This window comes from Tamandua tetradactyla, chromosome 12 (genome assembly GCF_023851605.1).
Source record: "Tamandua tetradactyla isolate mTamTet1 chromosome 12, mTamTet1.pri, whole genome shotgun sequence".
Lineage (NCBI taxonomy): Eukaryota > Metazoa > Chordata > Mammalia > Pilosa > Myrmecophagidae > Tamandua > Tamandua tetradactyla.
In genome coordinates this window covers 35080784-35095530 of record NC_135338.1, presented here as the reverse complement: position 1 = coordinate 35095530, position 14747 = coordinate 35080784, and the positions used below count along the sequence as shown (strand labels likewise).

General features: G+C 39.1%; 1 protein-coding gene across 22 annotated transcripts in view; it reads right to left on the bottom strand.

Moving 5' to 3' along the window:
- TTLL5 (tubulin tyrosine ligase like 5) overlaps positions 1–14747 on the bottom strand; it is a 445087-nt gene that overhangs the window by 122223 nt on the left and 308117 nt on the right. The window contains exon 31 of one of the 22 annotated variants that reach the window (XM_077123123.1): positions 1632–1957. The exons of the other annotated variants lie outside the window; for them this stretch is intronic. Coding sequence (XP_076979238.1) covers positions 1879–1957 — 79 coding nt within the window. The 3' untranslated portion in view covers positions 1632–1878. Of the gene's footprint in view, positions 1–1631; positions 1958–14747 lie in introns of those variants that run through there. 22 annotated transcript variants of the gene reach the window in all.

Here is a 14747-nt window from a genome sequence, read left to right as displayed (position 1 = left end):
TACAAAGCATTGCTGAGGGAAATTAAAGACCTAAATAAATGGAAAGACATTGTGTGTACATGAATCTGAAGGCTTAATATTATTAAGATGTCAATACTGTCTTAAGCAATGTACAAATTCAATGTGATTTCTCTCAAAATTCCAGTAGACTTTTTTGCAGAAATGTAAAAGCTGATCCTCAAATTCACACAGAATTGCAAGGGGCCCTAAATAGCCAAAAAATCTTCAAAAAGAACAAGAAAGTTGGAGGACTCACACTTTCTGATTTTAACACTTTCTGATTTTAAACTTACTATAAAGCTACAGGAATTAAAAGTATGGTACTGGCATAAGTATTGATAGACCAATGAAATAGAATTGCAGGTCCAGAATTAACCCCCCACATCTATGGCCAAGTTATCTTTGACAAGGGTACAAAGTCCATTCCATATGGAAAGAACAGTCTCTTCAACAAAATGATGATGGGACAACTGGGAATTCACATGTATAAAATGAATGTGGACCCCTGCCTCTCACCATAAAAAAAAAAAAATTAATCAAAATGGATAAAGGGCCTAAGTATAAAATCTAATATTATAAAATAAAATTCTTACACAAGAAAACATAGAGAAATATTTTTAGGATCTTGTAGTATATTATAGATTTTCTTACAGATAAGAAAGTGGACAACCAAAATTAAAACCTTTTGTGCCTCGAAGGACATTATCACAAAAGTGAAAAGACAACCCACAGACCATATATCTGATAAGGGTTTAATATTTAGAATATGTAACAGAGAGCAACCTAAAAACGGGCCAAGGATTTGAAAGCTATCTCTCCAAAGAAGATATTCAAATGACCAATAAGTATGTGAAAACATGCTCAACATCATTAGTCATTAAAGAAATGCAAACTTAAAACTACAATGTGATGTCACTTCACATTCACCAGGGTGGCTATTAATAAATTAACTGAAAATAACAAGTGTTGACAAGGATGCAGAGAAATAGGAATCCTCATACACTGCTGGGGGCAAAACTTTGGGAAACATATTGGCAGTTTCTCAGAAAGTTAAATATAGAACTACCATATGATCTGGCAATTCCACTCCAAGGTATCTGCCTATTTGACCTTTTGCCTGCTTATTTGATTTGCCTATCTGACTTATACAAATATTAGTACACCAATGTTCATCTCAGCATTATTCACAATAGCCAAAAGGGAGAAGCCACTCAACAGCGCACTGGCAGATGAATGAATAAACAGAATGAGGATATCCATACAACACAAAATTATTTAGTTGTAAAAAAGAAGTGAAGAGCTAGTAATGTTGCAACATGGAAGAACTCTGAAGACATCATTTTGAGGGAAATAAGCCAGATATAAGGACAAATTCTGTATTATTTATCTTAAATGAAATAAATAGAACAATCAAGTTCATAGAAACAGAAAACAAAGCAGTGGTTACTCAGGGTGAAGTGAAGGGCAGGGGAGAATGGGGAGTACTGCTAAATGACTATAAGTTTTGGTTTGGGATGATGGAAACAATTGAGTATTGTCAATGTACTTAATGTGAAAGAACTGTCCACTTAAAATGGTTAAAATGATTTTTATGCTATGTATTTTACCACAATTAAAAATAAATTATACAAAAACTCACTGCAATGAACACTTAGGATATGAACATTTTATGTAAACTGTACCTCAAAACAAAAGATGACGATGCAAACAAGAATTATAGCATTTTCCTTTATCTTTTGCCTCCTGTTTTACATTCTATTCTTCACTTTCCTGAATTTATTACTTTTTCTTTTCATGTACTTTACAATATTGGGATTATACACAAAAATATATGCAAAAAAGGATTGTGGCATGTGGTGGAGTAGGAAGCTCCAGGATTCAATCCTTCCACCGAACAAGCAGGAATGCGCTGAAACAATCGTGAAACTCTGGAGGCCAATAGAACAGTGTAGAGCATCTAGAGAAGAGTGAGAGGAAGAGGCCGGTTAATTACTGTAAAGACAGTAAATTGATTTCTCAGAGTGCCATCCCCTGTACTCGCAGCAGGCTTCCATAGGTCCAGAACCTGGATAGTTCTTTGATGACAGAAGTGGACATAAAAATCCTTTTCCCCAAGACCGGGGTAGGCTCAGTCTATTGCTATTCTTGGCCCTTGACTAGACACTTCAGATCACTGAAGGCCTGGCTGAGGGCAGCCATTGTTCCAACCGGCCCTGGAAAAATGTGGCATCAGAGGAGTTATAAAGACCCTACACTTCCTCAGTGCTGTGGGGTACAGTTAGATCTTGGGCATGTCAAGAAAGCTCACCTTTGGATTGCAAGGAAGAAATTCCTGGTACCCTTTCTGAACTGCTCCTCAGGGCATTCTGGGGCTGGTCTGTGCCTCCCTCGTGAGCTCTTGGCCCTGTTTCAGCTATACAGACTGACTTGAGAAACTCCTCTCCTGCACAGTTTCACCCCCAGAATTTGCCCTCCAGGCAAAAGCAGCCTGAGACAACAAAAGGAGTACAAGAAACTATAGAGACAGACAGTCTGGGGCAAATGGTCGCTTTCTTTAAACACCTAGGAGAGGGAAGTCTGTCTCCTGTGAAATAGATGGGACATTCAAACTCCTGCGAACAGGGGAACGACAAAACAACTAACTAAAGCACATGCCTAGGACAAGACACAGGCCCAGAAAAGACAGCACAGATACTCTGCACACCATTCACCTTGGGCAGATCTTCCTGATAGGGGGGCTGAAGTTTAAGAAAATCTTGTCTTATCACCAGTTGGTTACAAAATTCAGAAACAGATATCCCAGGAAGTAAATGCCAGAGTTAACATTCTAAAATATTAAAATGGACAGTGTGCAAGAAAAGAGTACAAGATAAAGAAACAGGGAATGATGGCCCATCCAAAGGAAGAGGATAAAAATCCAGAAAATCAGAAGAAGACCAGAATGTAGACATAACAAAAAAAAGACTTAAAAAAGGATCTTAAAAAATGTTCAAGATCAAGGAAAATACAGAGAAAAAGCTAAAGGATAATAAGGAAAATAATGAACAAGCAATAAGAGAATCCTAGTAAAGTGACAGAAATTTTAAATAGGAACAAAATAGAACTACTGGAGTTGAAGACCACAGTAACTGAAATGAAAAATTCCCGGGAGGGTTTCAACAATAGACTGGAGCTGGCAGAAGAAAGAACCAGTGAACAGAAAGACTAAACAATTGAAATGAGTCAAGCTGAGGAACAGAAAAAAAAAAAAAAAGAATTATAAAAAAGAGAAAATAGCCTGAGACACCTTTGGCACACTGTCAAGCATACCAATATATGCATAAAGGAGAACAAAAAGAGAAAGGAGCAGAAGGAATATTCAAAGAAATAATGTCAGAGAACTCACCAAACTTAACAAAAGACATGAATATGCACATCAAAGAAGCCCAGAGAATATCAAACCAGATAAACATGAAGGAAAGCATACCCTGTCAAATACTGCTCACACTCTCTAATGCAAAGAACAAGGAGAGAGTTCTGAAAGCTGCAAGAGGAAAGCAACATGTTACATAACAAAGGAGTCCCAGTTAGATTAGGTATCGATTTCTCACCAAAAACCACACAGGCAAGAAGGTAGTGGGTTGAAACTTAAAGCACTGAAAGAAAACAACCGCCAACCAAGTTTTATATATCTTGTCAGACTACCTTTCAAAAATGAGGGAGAGGGTGGGCCACAGTGGCTCAGCAGGCAGAGTTCTCATCTGACATGGTCTCTCATGTCAGAGACCCGGGTTCATTTCCCAGTGCCTGCCCATGCAAGAAAAAACGAGGGAGAAATTGAGACATTCCCAGATAAACAAAAGCTGATGGGGTACATCACCACTGCTCTACAAGCAAGGCTAAAGGGAGTTCTTCAGATTCAAAGGAAAGGACACTAGACAGTGATGCAAGGCAAAACAAAGAAACAAAGACCTGTGGTAAAGGTAATCATTTTGGAAATTATAAGTGCATTGTTTGGTATGTGATTCCACATCTTACCTCCTACAGGTGCTAAAATTAAAACACAAATGCATAAAAAGTAATGACAAGTCTATGGTTTTGGACATACAAACTACAAAGACATAAGTGGTAACAAGTACAGAAAACGATGTAAAGATGGAAGGGCATAGGAAAAGTATTTGTGTGTGCCACTGAAGTCAAGTTGGTATAAAATCAAATATGATTGTTATGTATTTAAGTTGTTAAATTTTAACCCCAAGGGGTGCACAGGTAGTTCAGTGGTAGAAGTCTCACCTGCCACGCAGGAGATTCAGGTTTGATTCCTGGCTCATGCAACCCACCCCTACCCCCACCAAAACAACTACAAAAAAAGTTTTGAAAAAATTCCCTATCTCTGTGTGTGTATGCATAGATACAGAAATACATATATGCAGGGAGACACACATAAACAAAATTTTAACCCCATGGTAACTACAAGAAAAACAGATGAAAAATATATACAGGTAGAAAACAGAAGTAACTTGATATGGTACAACAAAAAAAATCAAATGAATATGAAAGTAGGCATTAAGGTGTAAGATTTATAACGGCTAAACAGCAAGATGTCAGAAGAAAGTCCTGCATTATCAGTAGTGACTTTGAATGCAAATGGATTAAACTTTCTATTCAAGCGGGAGAGATTGACAGAAAGGACAAAAAAAGCATGACCTAACTATATGCTGTAAGAGACTCACCTTAAATTCAAAGATACAAATTGGTTGAAAGTAAAATAATCAAATAATACATCATGAAAGTAGTAACCAAAAGAGAATAGGGATAGCTATATTAATATCAGTTAAAATAGACTTTAAGTCAAAAACTGTTATGAGGGACAAAGTTATTATACACTGATAAAGGGGTCAATTCAATAATAAGATGTAACAAATATAAATATGGACCTAACAGCAGAGTCTCAAAACATATGAAGCAAATACTGACAGATCTGAAGGGAGAAATGGATAGTTCTATATTAATAGGAGACAATAAACCATTTACAAAAATGGATAGAACAGAGAGAGTACCAGAAACATGGTGGAATGGATAGATCAAGTTCAACCCTGCTTCAAGGAACAGCTAGAGAAGGGATGGGAGGGCGACTAAAATGGCAATTCCAGGATGTAGGTAATCTGAGAGAGTCTTATGCACCACATAGGGTGGCTTTGGTTGCAAAAGCTGAGGACCTGAGAAGCAGAGAACCATAGGCCATACAGCTGGTGCAAAGAGCCTAATGTGGAAGCCAGGAGCCCTCAGGAGTGCACGGACCAGGAGACAGAAACTAGGAAGTAAGCCAAACCATGTTCCTTGATAGTGCTACCTCACCAGCGCAGCCCTGTGACCCGCAACTCACCCTACACCCCACTCACCTGAACCCTGTCACCTGCCTCCACTCACAGCGCTCCAAGTGCCCCCGCTCCACCAACCCTTCACATGTACCCATCCCACAACCCCACCTCTCCAGCGCAATCGCACTCTTGCCCTGCCCCTCCAGAGCCCCACCTCCCAGACCCTGCCACCTGTAGGACTGTAGGCAGTTGCCAGCACATAAAGGCTGCTGGAGAATACCTCCAGACACAAGCTACACCTGTCTCCAGGCCATAATGTTGCACAGCCCCACCCCACTCACCCCTGAGCTCTGGGCATGTATACATCAGTTTATGTCACTCCCAGATCCACGCATGTGCACGCCCCCCAAATCCTGCACCCCAACTCTGGGGGAAAGCGCTGACATGCACAGCCAGGCCACGTCCACCCCCAGCCCATGCAGGCATAATGTCAACCTGCTGCCCTAGCTCTGCACATGTGTACAAAGGGCCCCAGGCCCTAGACCAGGGCACACCAGAGCACTGCTCCCCACATGCACCTGCAGGGCCACATCATCCCCTGCCACTGGGTGCCCATGCTCACAGACATCACCACAGCATCCCTGACCTGCACCTATACCTGCACTACAAAGCATCATTGTACTGTTATGCCCCATTCTGTGACCTGTATCCTGCTCTACATCCAACATCCCCCAAATACAAGACTTTAGACTACTGAAGGAAATCAACTTCTAAAGTAAACCAATCAAAATATTTACATGCCATGAAGACAGCAGAAGATCACTAAATATATCATGATTCAGACAGACATAGCTCAGTCTAACAACTAAATTAAAACCCCGGAGGAGACATAGACATAAGAAAAATTAATAAAAGATGTTCATATACCTCTACTAAGTAAAATAAATGGGATGGCTAAAGACATAAAAGAGGTCAAGAAGACACTAGAAGAGCAAAAGAGGAATTTGAAAGAATAAACAGAAAAACAGCAGATATCACAGAAATTAAAGGGGTTGGAGACCAAATAAAAAGACATACTAGAGACGCATAACAGCAGATTTGAAAAGCTGGAAGAAAGAATAAGAAACTAGAGGATAGGACAAATGATTTCAAACACTCAAAAGGGCAAACAGCAAAAAACATGGAAAAATTTTAATTGGATCTCAGGGAAAGGATGGACAAAACAAAGTGCTCGAATATAAGAATGGTTAATGTCCCAGAAGGTGAAAGAGAAGAGCAAAGGGCTAGGAAGATTAGTTGGGGATAAAATGGGGGAAAAGTTCCCAACTGTTTAAAAGGACATAAATATGCAAGTCAAAGAAGCTCAATGAACTCCAAACAGAAAAAACAGAAATAGGCCTTCCAAAAGACACATACTAATCAGTCTCTCAAATGTTGAAGAGAAGCAGAAAATCCTAAAAGCAGCAAGAGAAAAACAATCTACTATATACAAGGGAAACCATATAAGACCGAGTTCAGACTACACAACTGGCACCATGGACTTAAGAAGGCAAGTGGCATGATACATTTAAGTTACTGAAAGAGAAACACTTCCAGCCAAGAATTCTTTACCCAACCAAACTGTCCTTCAAAACTGAGGGAGAGATTAAAATTTTCACAGACAAACAAATCCTGCAAGAATGTGTTAACAAGAGACAGGCCCTACAAGAAATACTAAAGGGACTTCTGCCAGATGAAAAAAAAAGATAGGAGAGGAAGGTCTGGAGGAGGGAACAGAATTGAAAAGTACAAGAAATGGTAACTTAAAGGATCCAAAGAGAAAGAGGGAAAAGAATATATAAATCTGACAAATAAAATAAAAAGGTTAAGACAGTGGATGCAAGAAACTCCTTTTCAGTAATAGCTTTGAATGTTAATGGACAAAACTTACCAGTTAAAAGATACAGATTGGCAGAAAGGATTAAGAAATATAATCCAGCTATACGATGCTGAAAAGAGACTCAACTTAGACTGAAAGATGCAAACAGATTAAAAGTGAAAGGATGGAAAAAGACAAAAAGATAAAAACAGACTGAAAGTGAAAGGATGGAAAAAGATGTTTCACACAAGTTGTAACCGAAAAGAAAGCAGGACCAGCTATACGAATGTTGGACAAAACAGACTTTAAATATAAAAACATCACAAGACACAAAGAAGGAAGGGCAATTCACCAAGAAGAAATAACAAACATAAACGTTTATGCTCCCAATCAAGGAGCTCCAAAGTGCATGAGACAAACACTGGCAAAACTGAAGGGAGCGAGAGATATTTCAACATTAATAGAAGACTTCAATAAATCACTCTTCTCTATATATAGAACAACCAGACAGAAGATCAACAAAGAAATAGAGAAGTTAAACAACTTGATAAATGAATTAGCCCTACCAGACATATAGAGGTCATTAACACCCCAAAACACCAGGACAGACATACATATCTAGTGCCCATGGAACATTCTCCAGGATAGATCATATACTGGGGCACAGAAAAGGTCTCTATAAATTTAAAAACATTGAAATTATTCAAAGCACTTTCTTTGATCACAATGGAATGAAGCTGGATCTCAATAACCACCAAAGAATGAGAACATTCACAAATATACGGAGACTAAATAACATTCTCAAACAACCAGTGGGTCAAAGAAGAAAACTGCTAGAGAAATCAGTAGCTATCTGGAGATGAAGAAAATGAGAATACAACATATCAGAACTTAACAGGATGCAGCAAAGATGTGCTGAGAGGGAAACTTATTGCCTTAAATGCCTATATTAAAAGACAAGGGGAAAAAAAACAAGAAAGAGCAAAAATCTAGGACTTAATTGCTCAACTGGAGGAACTTGAAGAACATAAAACTAACCCCAAAGCAAATAAAAGAAGAGAAATAACAAAGATTAAAGCAGTGCTAAATGAATGGCAGAACAAAATAACAAAACAAAGGATAAAAATAAAAGTTGATTCTTTGAGAAAACCAACAAAATTTATGGCCCAATAGCATGACTGACAAAAAAAAAGAGGATGCAAATAAACAAAATCAGAAATGAGAAGGGACGTGTACCACAGACCCTGGAGAAATAAAAGAAATCATAAGAGGATAAGATACTATGAACAACAATATGCCACCAAACTAGACAACTAAGATGAAATGGACAAATTCCTGGAAACACACAAAAGAGCTACACTGACTCAGGAAGAAATAGAATATCTCAAGAAACCAATCACAAGTAAAGAGATTCAATCAGTCATGAAAAATCTTCCTACAAAGAAAAGCCCAGGGCCAGATGGCTTCACAGGGGATTTTTATCAAACATTCCAAAAAGAACTAACACAAAACCTGTTCAAACTTTTCCAGAAAATTGAGGAAAAAGGAACTCTACCTAACTCATTTTATGAAGCTAACATCATTTTAATACCAAAAGCAGGTAAAGATTCTATAAGAAAGGAAAACACAGGCCAATCTCCCTAATGAACATAGATGCAAACATTCTCAACAAAATACTAGGAAAACAAATCCAACACCACATTAAAAGAATTACATATCACAACCAAGAGGGTTTATACCAGGAATGCAAGGATGGTTCAACACAAGAAAATCCTGTAATGTAGTACAGTACATTAACAAAATGAAAGGGGAAAATCACATGATCATCTCGATTGATGCTAAAAGGGCATTAGACTAAATTCAACATCCTTTTCTGTTAAAATACTTAAAAATACAGGAACCAAAGTAACTTCCTCAATATGATAAAGGGCATATATGAAAAACCCAGAGCCAGAATCATATGCAATGGAGAGAGACTGAAAGCTTTCCCCCTAAGATAAGAAATGAGACAAGGATATCCATTGTCACCACTATTATTCAACATTGTGCTAACAGTTCTAGCTAGAGCAATAAAGCAGGAAAAAGAAATAAAAGGCATTCAAATTGGAAAGTAAGAAATAAAACTTTCATTATTTGCAGATGACATAATACTACACCGGGAAAATCCTGAGAAATCTACAACAAAGTCACTTGAGACAATAAATTCAGCAAGATGGTGGAATGTAAAATTCATGTGTAAAAATCAATAAAATTTCTATACATGAGCAATGACCTAACTGAGGAGACAGTTCAGGAAAAAATTTCACTCAAAATAGCAACTATAAGAATCAAGTATTTAGGGCAGTGCGATGGTGGCTCAGTGGCAGAATTCTTGCCTGCCCTGCCAGAGACCTAGGTTCAATTTCTGGAGCCTGCCTGGGTTAAAAAAAAAAAAGGATCAAGTATCAAGTATTGTATTAGTTAGGGTTCTCTAGAGAAACAGAATCAACAGGGAATATTCATAAATACAAAATTTATAAAAGTGTCTCATGTAATCGTAGGAACACAGAGTCCAAAATCTGTAGGGCAGGCTATGAAGCTGACGATTCCAATGGAGGGTCTGGACGAAGCCCACAGGAGAGGCTCACTGTCTAAAGCAGGAAGACAACCTGTCTCTTTTGAATCCTCCTTGAAAGGCTTCCAATGATTATATTAAGCATCACTCATTGCAGAAGACACTCCCCTTGGCTGATTACAAATGGAATCAGCTGTGGATGTAGCCAATGTGATCATGATTTAATTCAATGAAATGTCCTCACAGGAAAAGACAGGCCAACACTTGCCCAACCAAATAGGTACCACCACCTGGCCAAGTTCACACATGACCTGATCATGACAGTTCACCCCTTGTCAACTTGGCAGCTATACTCATCACCTTAAACCATACCTAATTTCTAAACAGAAAACAATAAAAGACGCATTTTTTGTTTTTTTTACCTAACAATACTCAACTGTCCTGTATATAATTGGAAACACGTTAAATCTCTTCAGAATAGGGTGCAAGTCCTTGGGTAATATTCATTCTTCAACTTGATATCTTACAACTTAAATAGTATAACACGAACAAAACAGCATTACAGTCCTCATTTCTATAACTGATCATGTGGTCATAGTTCATATTTATCACTACCTTCTTCCACTACTCATTCCATGTTCCCTTTACCCTCAGCAAGCACTTCAGCTGGCTGTGGTTCTTTGCCTGGTGGGGTGATCCAAACCTTCATTCCTGAAGTTTCAGAGCCATTGGTAGCCCTGCCTGGATTGGGTTGTTGCAGTTTTCCATTGATTTTAATCACAGGTCATGGTAGTACTAAAAGACGCCCTAGGGGATCTCCTATATTCCAGGAAAACTCTTCTTTACCTCCATATGTGTTGGTGTAGTCCTATTTCCCCCTGTTAGTCAGGGTCAATCACCCCAGCCAGTAATGTAATCCTCTTCTTGGCTTGTTGATCCAGGGGCATGAGTAGCCCAGAATGACCAGGTGGCAGTCTTAGATTCCAGTCCAATGGAATCGTTGTTTCTCCTGGTGGAAGCATAATTAAAACCTGTAGACCTGCAGAGTTCAGGGTTGCAGGGACAGGGAGCAAAAATTTTCCTAGTGGATCACTATGGGTAATAGGGAGTGGTGCCACTCCCATTTCATCCCTTGGTTCCTGGACCCATGGATCCTGGCTATGGGAGAAACAGCACCATACAGCGGACTGATTCAGGGCATACACAGCTTCCTGGAGAACATTACCCCAGCCCTTCAAGGTATTGCCACTTAGTTGGCACTGTAATTGAGTTTCAAAAGCCCATTCTATTGTTCTATCAATCCAGCTGCTTCTGGATGATGGGGAACATGATAAGACCAGAGAATTCCATGAGCATGAGCCCATTCCCACACTTCATTTGCTGTGAAGTGTGTCCCCTGATCAGAAGCAATGCTGATCACTTGCTTTTCCCCAATGTACAGTTACCCTGGTAAAAGGCTGTCGGTCTCCTTGAGGAAGGGTTGGCGGAAGATTAACAGTATGGATTTGTGGCAGTGTCACAGGGTTCTCCCCCAAAGGGACCTGGCCTCCCCTTCATTCAAGGGGCTCTGGGTCTGTAAACTGTTTCAAGTCTGGAAATTGATTAAGAGGCCATGACACTGTGTTTTGTAATTCAAGTTAGACTTCGGTTCACTTGACCCAGAATTCTTTTCTTTATACAGCTCAAACAAGAATTTAGTGGACTGCCCATCTATTATATTTTTAGGTACCCCATGATTTATTAGCCAACACCACAAATCTCTGCAAGTCAGATTATTTTGACTCCTGCTTTGAGTCTGCTGTCTATTGTAATAGCCACATCCACATTGTCTTTGATGATTAAGTGCTGCCACCTGGCTTTTGCCAACTCGGGATCCAGTCATACCCACTGTGTTTAAAGAGTTCAGCTCAGGGACAGCAGTTCCCACAGTAATATCTGACCTACAGAGAAGTGCAACTAGAGAGCTCTTCAGGGATGATGGCGCTCGTCTCACAAATTTACTTCTCACTGTTCTGGTAAAAGGTGCATCTCCAGACATTCCTGGGGTGTAAAAGCAGGTTTTGCATGATTAATCTACTCTAACATTCCGATCTCTCTAAGCCTCTGGATCTCCTCGTCTACATTATACCCAGGCACTTCTGGCATTTCAACCTTTTGATCCATGTTCCAGCCAACTATCCAAACAAACTGTTAATGCCTTTTCTAACCCCTCAAGCTATAACATTAAATGCTGAATCTCTGCCTAGTGGGCCCATATCAATAAATTCAGCCTGATCCAGCCTCATATTCCTTTCACCATTATTCCACACCTTAAAATCCATTGCTACATATATTCCCTTGATTTCTGTTTATATAAATTGGAAAACTCACACAGTTCTTTTGGAGTTTAACATACCTCCTCATGTGTGATACTTTGTACCTCACCTTTAGGGGCCTGTTGGGACTTTAATCTAGTTATAGGTGTGGAATAAATGAGGGGTCGTGTGGGTGGGTCATGAAAGGAATTAGAAGTACATTCCAAGCCATTTGCAGTTTCATCTGGTGAAACAGGATTAATCACGCTAGGGCTAATCCCTTCACATAAAGGTTGGGTGGCCAACTCCTCAAGGTAGATTGGAGATGGGGCAGCTGTGTCCTCAGGGCAGACTATTACAGGGTTATCTAGAGAAGACTCAGCATGACCTAGGGTTTCAGTCTTTCCACCGACATCATTATCAATCCATATATCGCCATCCCATTTTTCAGGGTTCCACTCCTTTCCAATCAATTCCCTCACTTTAATGGCAGACACCATGCAAGATGGAGATTTCAGTTTAACATTGTAAAGCTGCTACTCTAACAATAAGATTCTGAGCTTGATTTTTGGAGATCTTGAGTCTGCGGCTACAGGAAAGAAGATTTTCCTTCAGGACACTCACAGAAATGTCTATATCTGTCAGATGGCGCATAAGCTTCTCGTTCAAAGCATTAAGCCCATTGCTTTCACTCATTAAAGTATACAGTGCATCTAATAACAACCAGCCACTATTTTTAAGATTCTGTTCCTTAAGAACCACTCCTGGTGCCAAGTTGTATTAGTTAGGGTTCTCTAGAGAAACAGAATCAACAGGAAATATTCATAAATACAAAATTTAAAAAAGTGTCTCACGTAACTGTGGGAACATAAGAGCTCAAAATCTGTAGGGCAGGCTATGAAACTGATGATTCCGATGGAGGGTCTGTCCTGTGGACAGGCTCGCTGGCCAAAGCAGGAAGACAACCTGTCTCTTCTGAATCCTCCTTAAAAGGCTTCCAGTGATTACATTAAGCATCACTCATTGCAGAAGACACTCCCCTTGGCTGATTACAAATGGAATCAGCTGTGGATGCAGCTGATATGATCATGATTTAATTCTATGAAATGTCCTCATAGGAAAAGACAGGCCAGCACTTGCCCAACCAGACAAACAGGTCTGGCCAAGTTGACACATGAACCTGACCATGACAAGTATTTAGCAATAAACTTAACTAGGGATGTAAAGAACTTGTACACAGAAAACTACATAACATTGCTAAAAGAAATCAAAGACAATCTAAATAGGTGGAAAGACATTCCCTCCTCATGCATTAGAAGGTTAAATATAGTTAGGATGTCAATTTTACTCAAATTGATCTACACACTACCAATCAAAATTCCAACAACCTACTTTGAGCACTTGGAAAAGCTAGTTACCAAACTCATTTGGAAGGGAAAGAGACACCAAATAGCTAAAAGCATCCTAAAAAAGTAGGATGAAGTCGGAGGACTAACACTCCCCAATTTTAAAACTGATTATAAAGCCACAGTGTTCAAAACAGCATGGTACTGGCACAAAGAAAGAAGCATTGACCAATGGAATTGAATTGAGAGCGCAGAAATAGACAACCAAATCAATAGCAAACTGATCTTTGACAAGGCCCTCAAACTGGGACAAAATAGTCTTTTCAATAAATGGGCATGGGAGAACTAGATATCAATAGCCAAAAGAATGAAAGATGACTCTTATCTCACACCCTATACAAAAATTAACTCAACATGGATGAAACACCTAAATATAAGAACCAGTACCATAAAGCTCCTAGAAAAAAAATGAAGGGAAACATCTTCAGGACCAAGTAATAGGAGGCAGCTTCCTCAACTTCACACCTAAAGCAAAATCAACAAAAGAAAAAAAAGAGTTAAATGTGAACTCCTCAAAATCAAATGCTTCTGCACCTTAAAAGACTTTGCCAAAAAGGTGAAGAGGCAGCCAATTCAACAGGAGTTGGAAATCACACATTAGATAAAGGTTTGATATCCTTTATACATAAAGAAATCATATAACTCAACATCAAAAGAACAAACAGGCTGATTATAAAATTAGCTAAACATATGAATGGACATTTTACTGAGCGCAAATACAGATGGCTCAAAAACATGTGAAGAGTTGCTCATTTTCATTAGCTATAAGGGAAATGCACTTCAAGACTACAATGAGATACCACCTCACAAGCTGTTATTAAACAACAGGAAACTACAAATGTTGGAGAGGAAGTGGAGAAATTGGGACATTTATGCACTGTGGGTAGGAATGCATAATGGTACGGCTGCTATGAAAGGCAGTTTGGCAGTTCCTTAGGAAACTAAATATTGAGCTGCCCTATGATCCAGCAATAGCACTGCTTGGTATATACCCAGGAGAGCTGAAAGTAGTAACACAAACAGACATCTGCACATAGATATTCATAGCAGCATTATTCACAACTGCTAAAAGATGGAAATAATCCAAATGTCCATCAATAGACGAGTGGATTAACAAATGTGGTATATACATAGGATGGAATATTAGCAGCAGTAAGACATAATGACATCCTGAAGTACATGACAAGATGGATAAGACTTGAGGAAATAATGCTGAGAGAAATCAGCCAGACATAAAAGGACAAATACTGTTATGATTACACTTTTATGACCATGGTAAAGTTAGAATCAGAGGCTTATAATATAGGATATAGGGGATTTAGAGAAACATAGAAA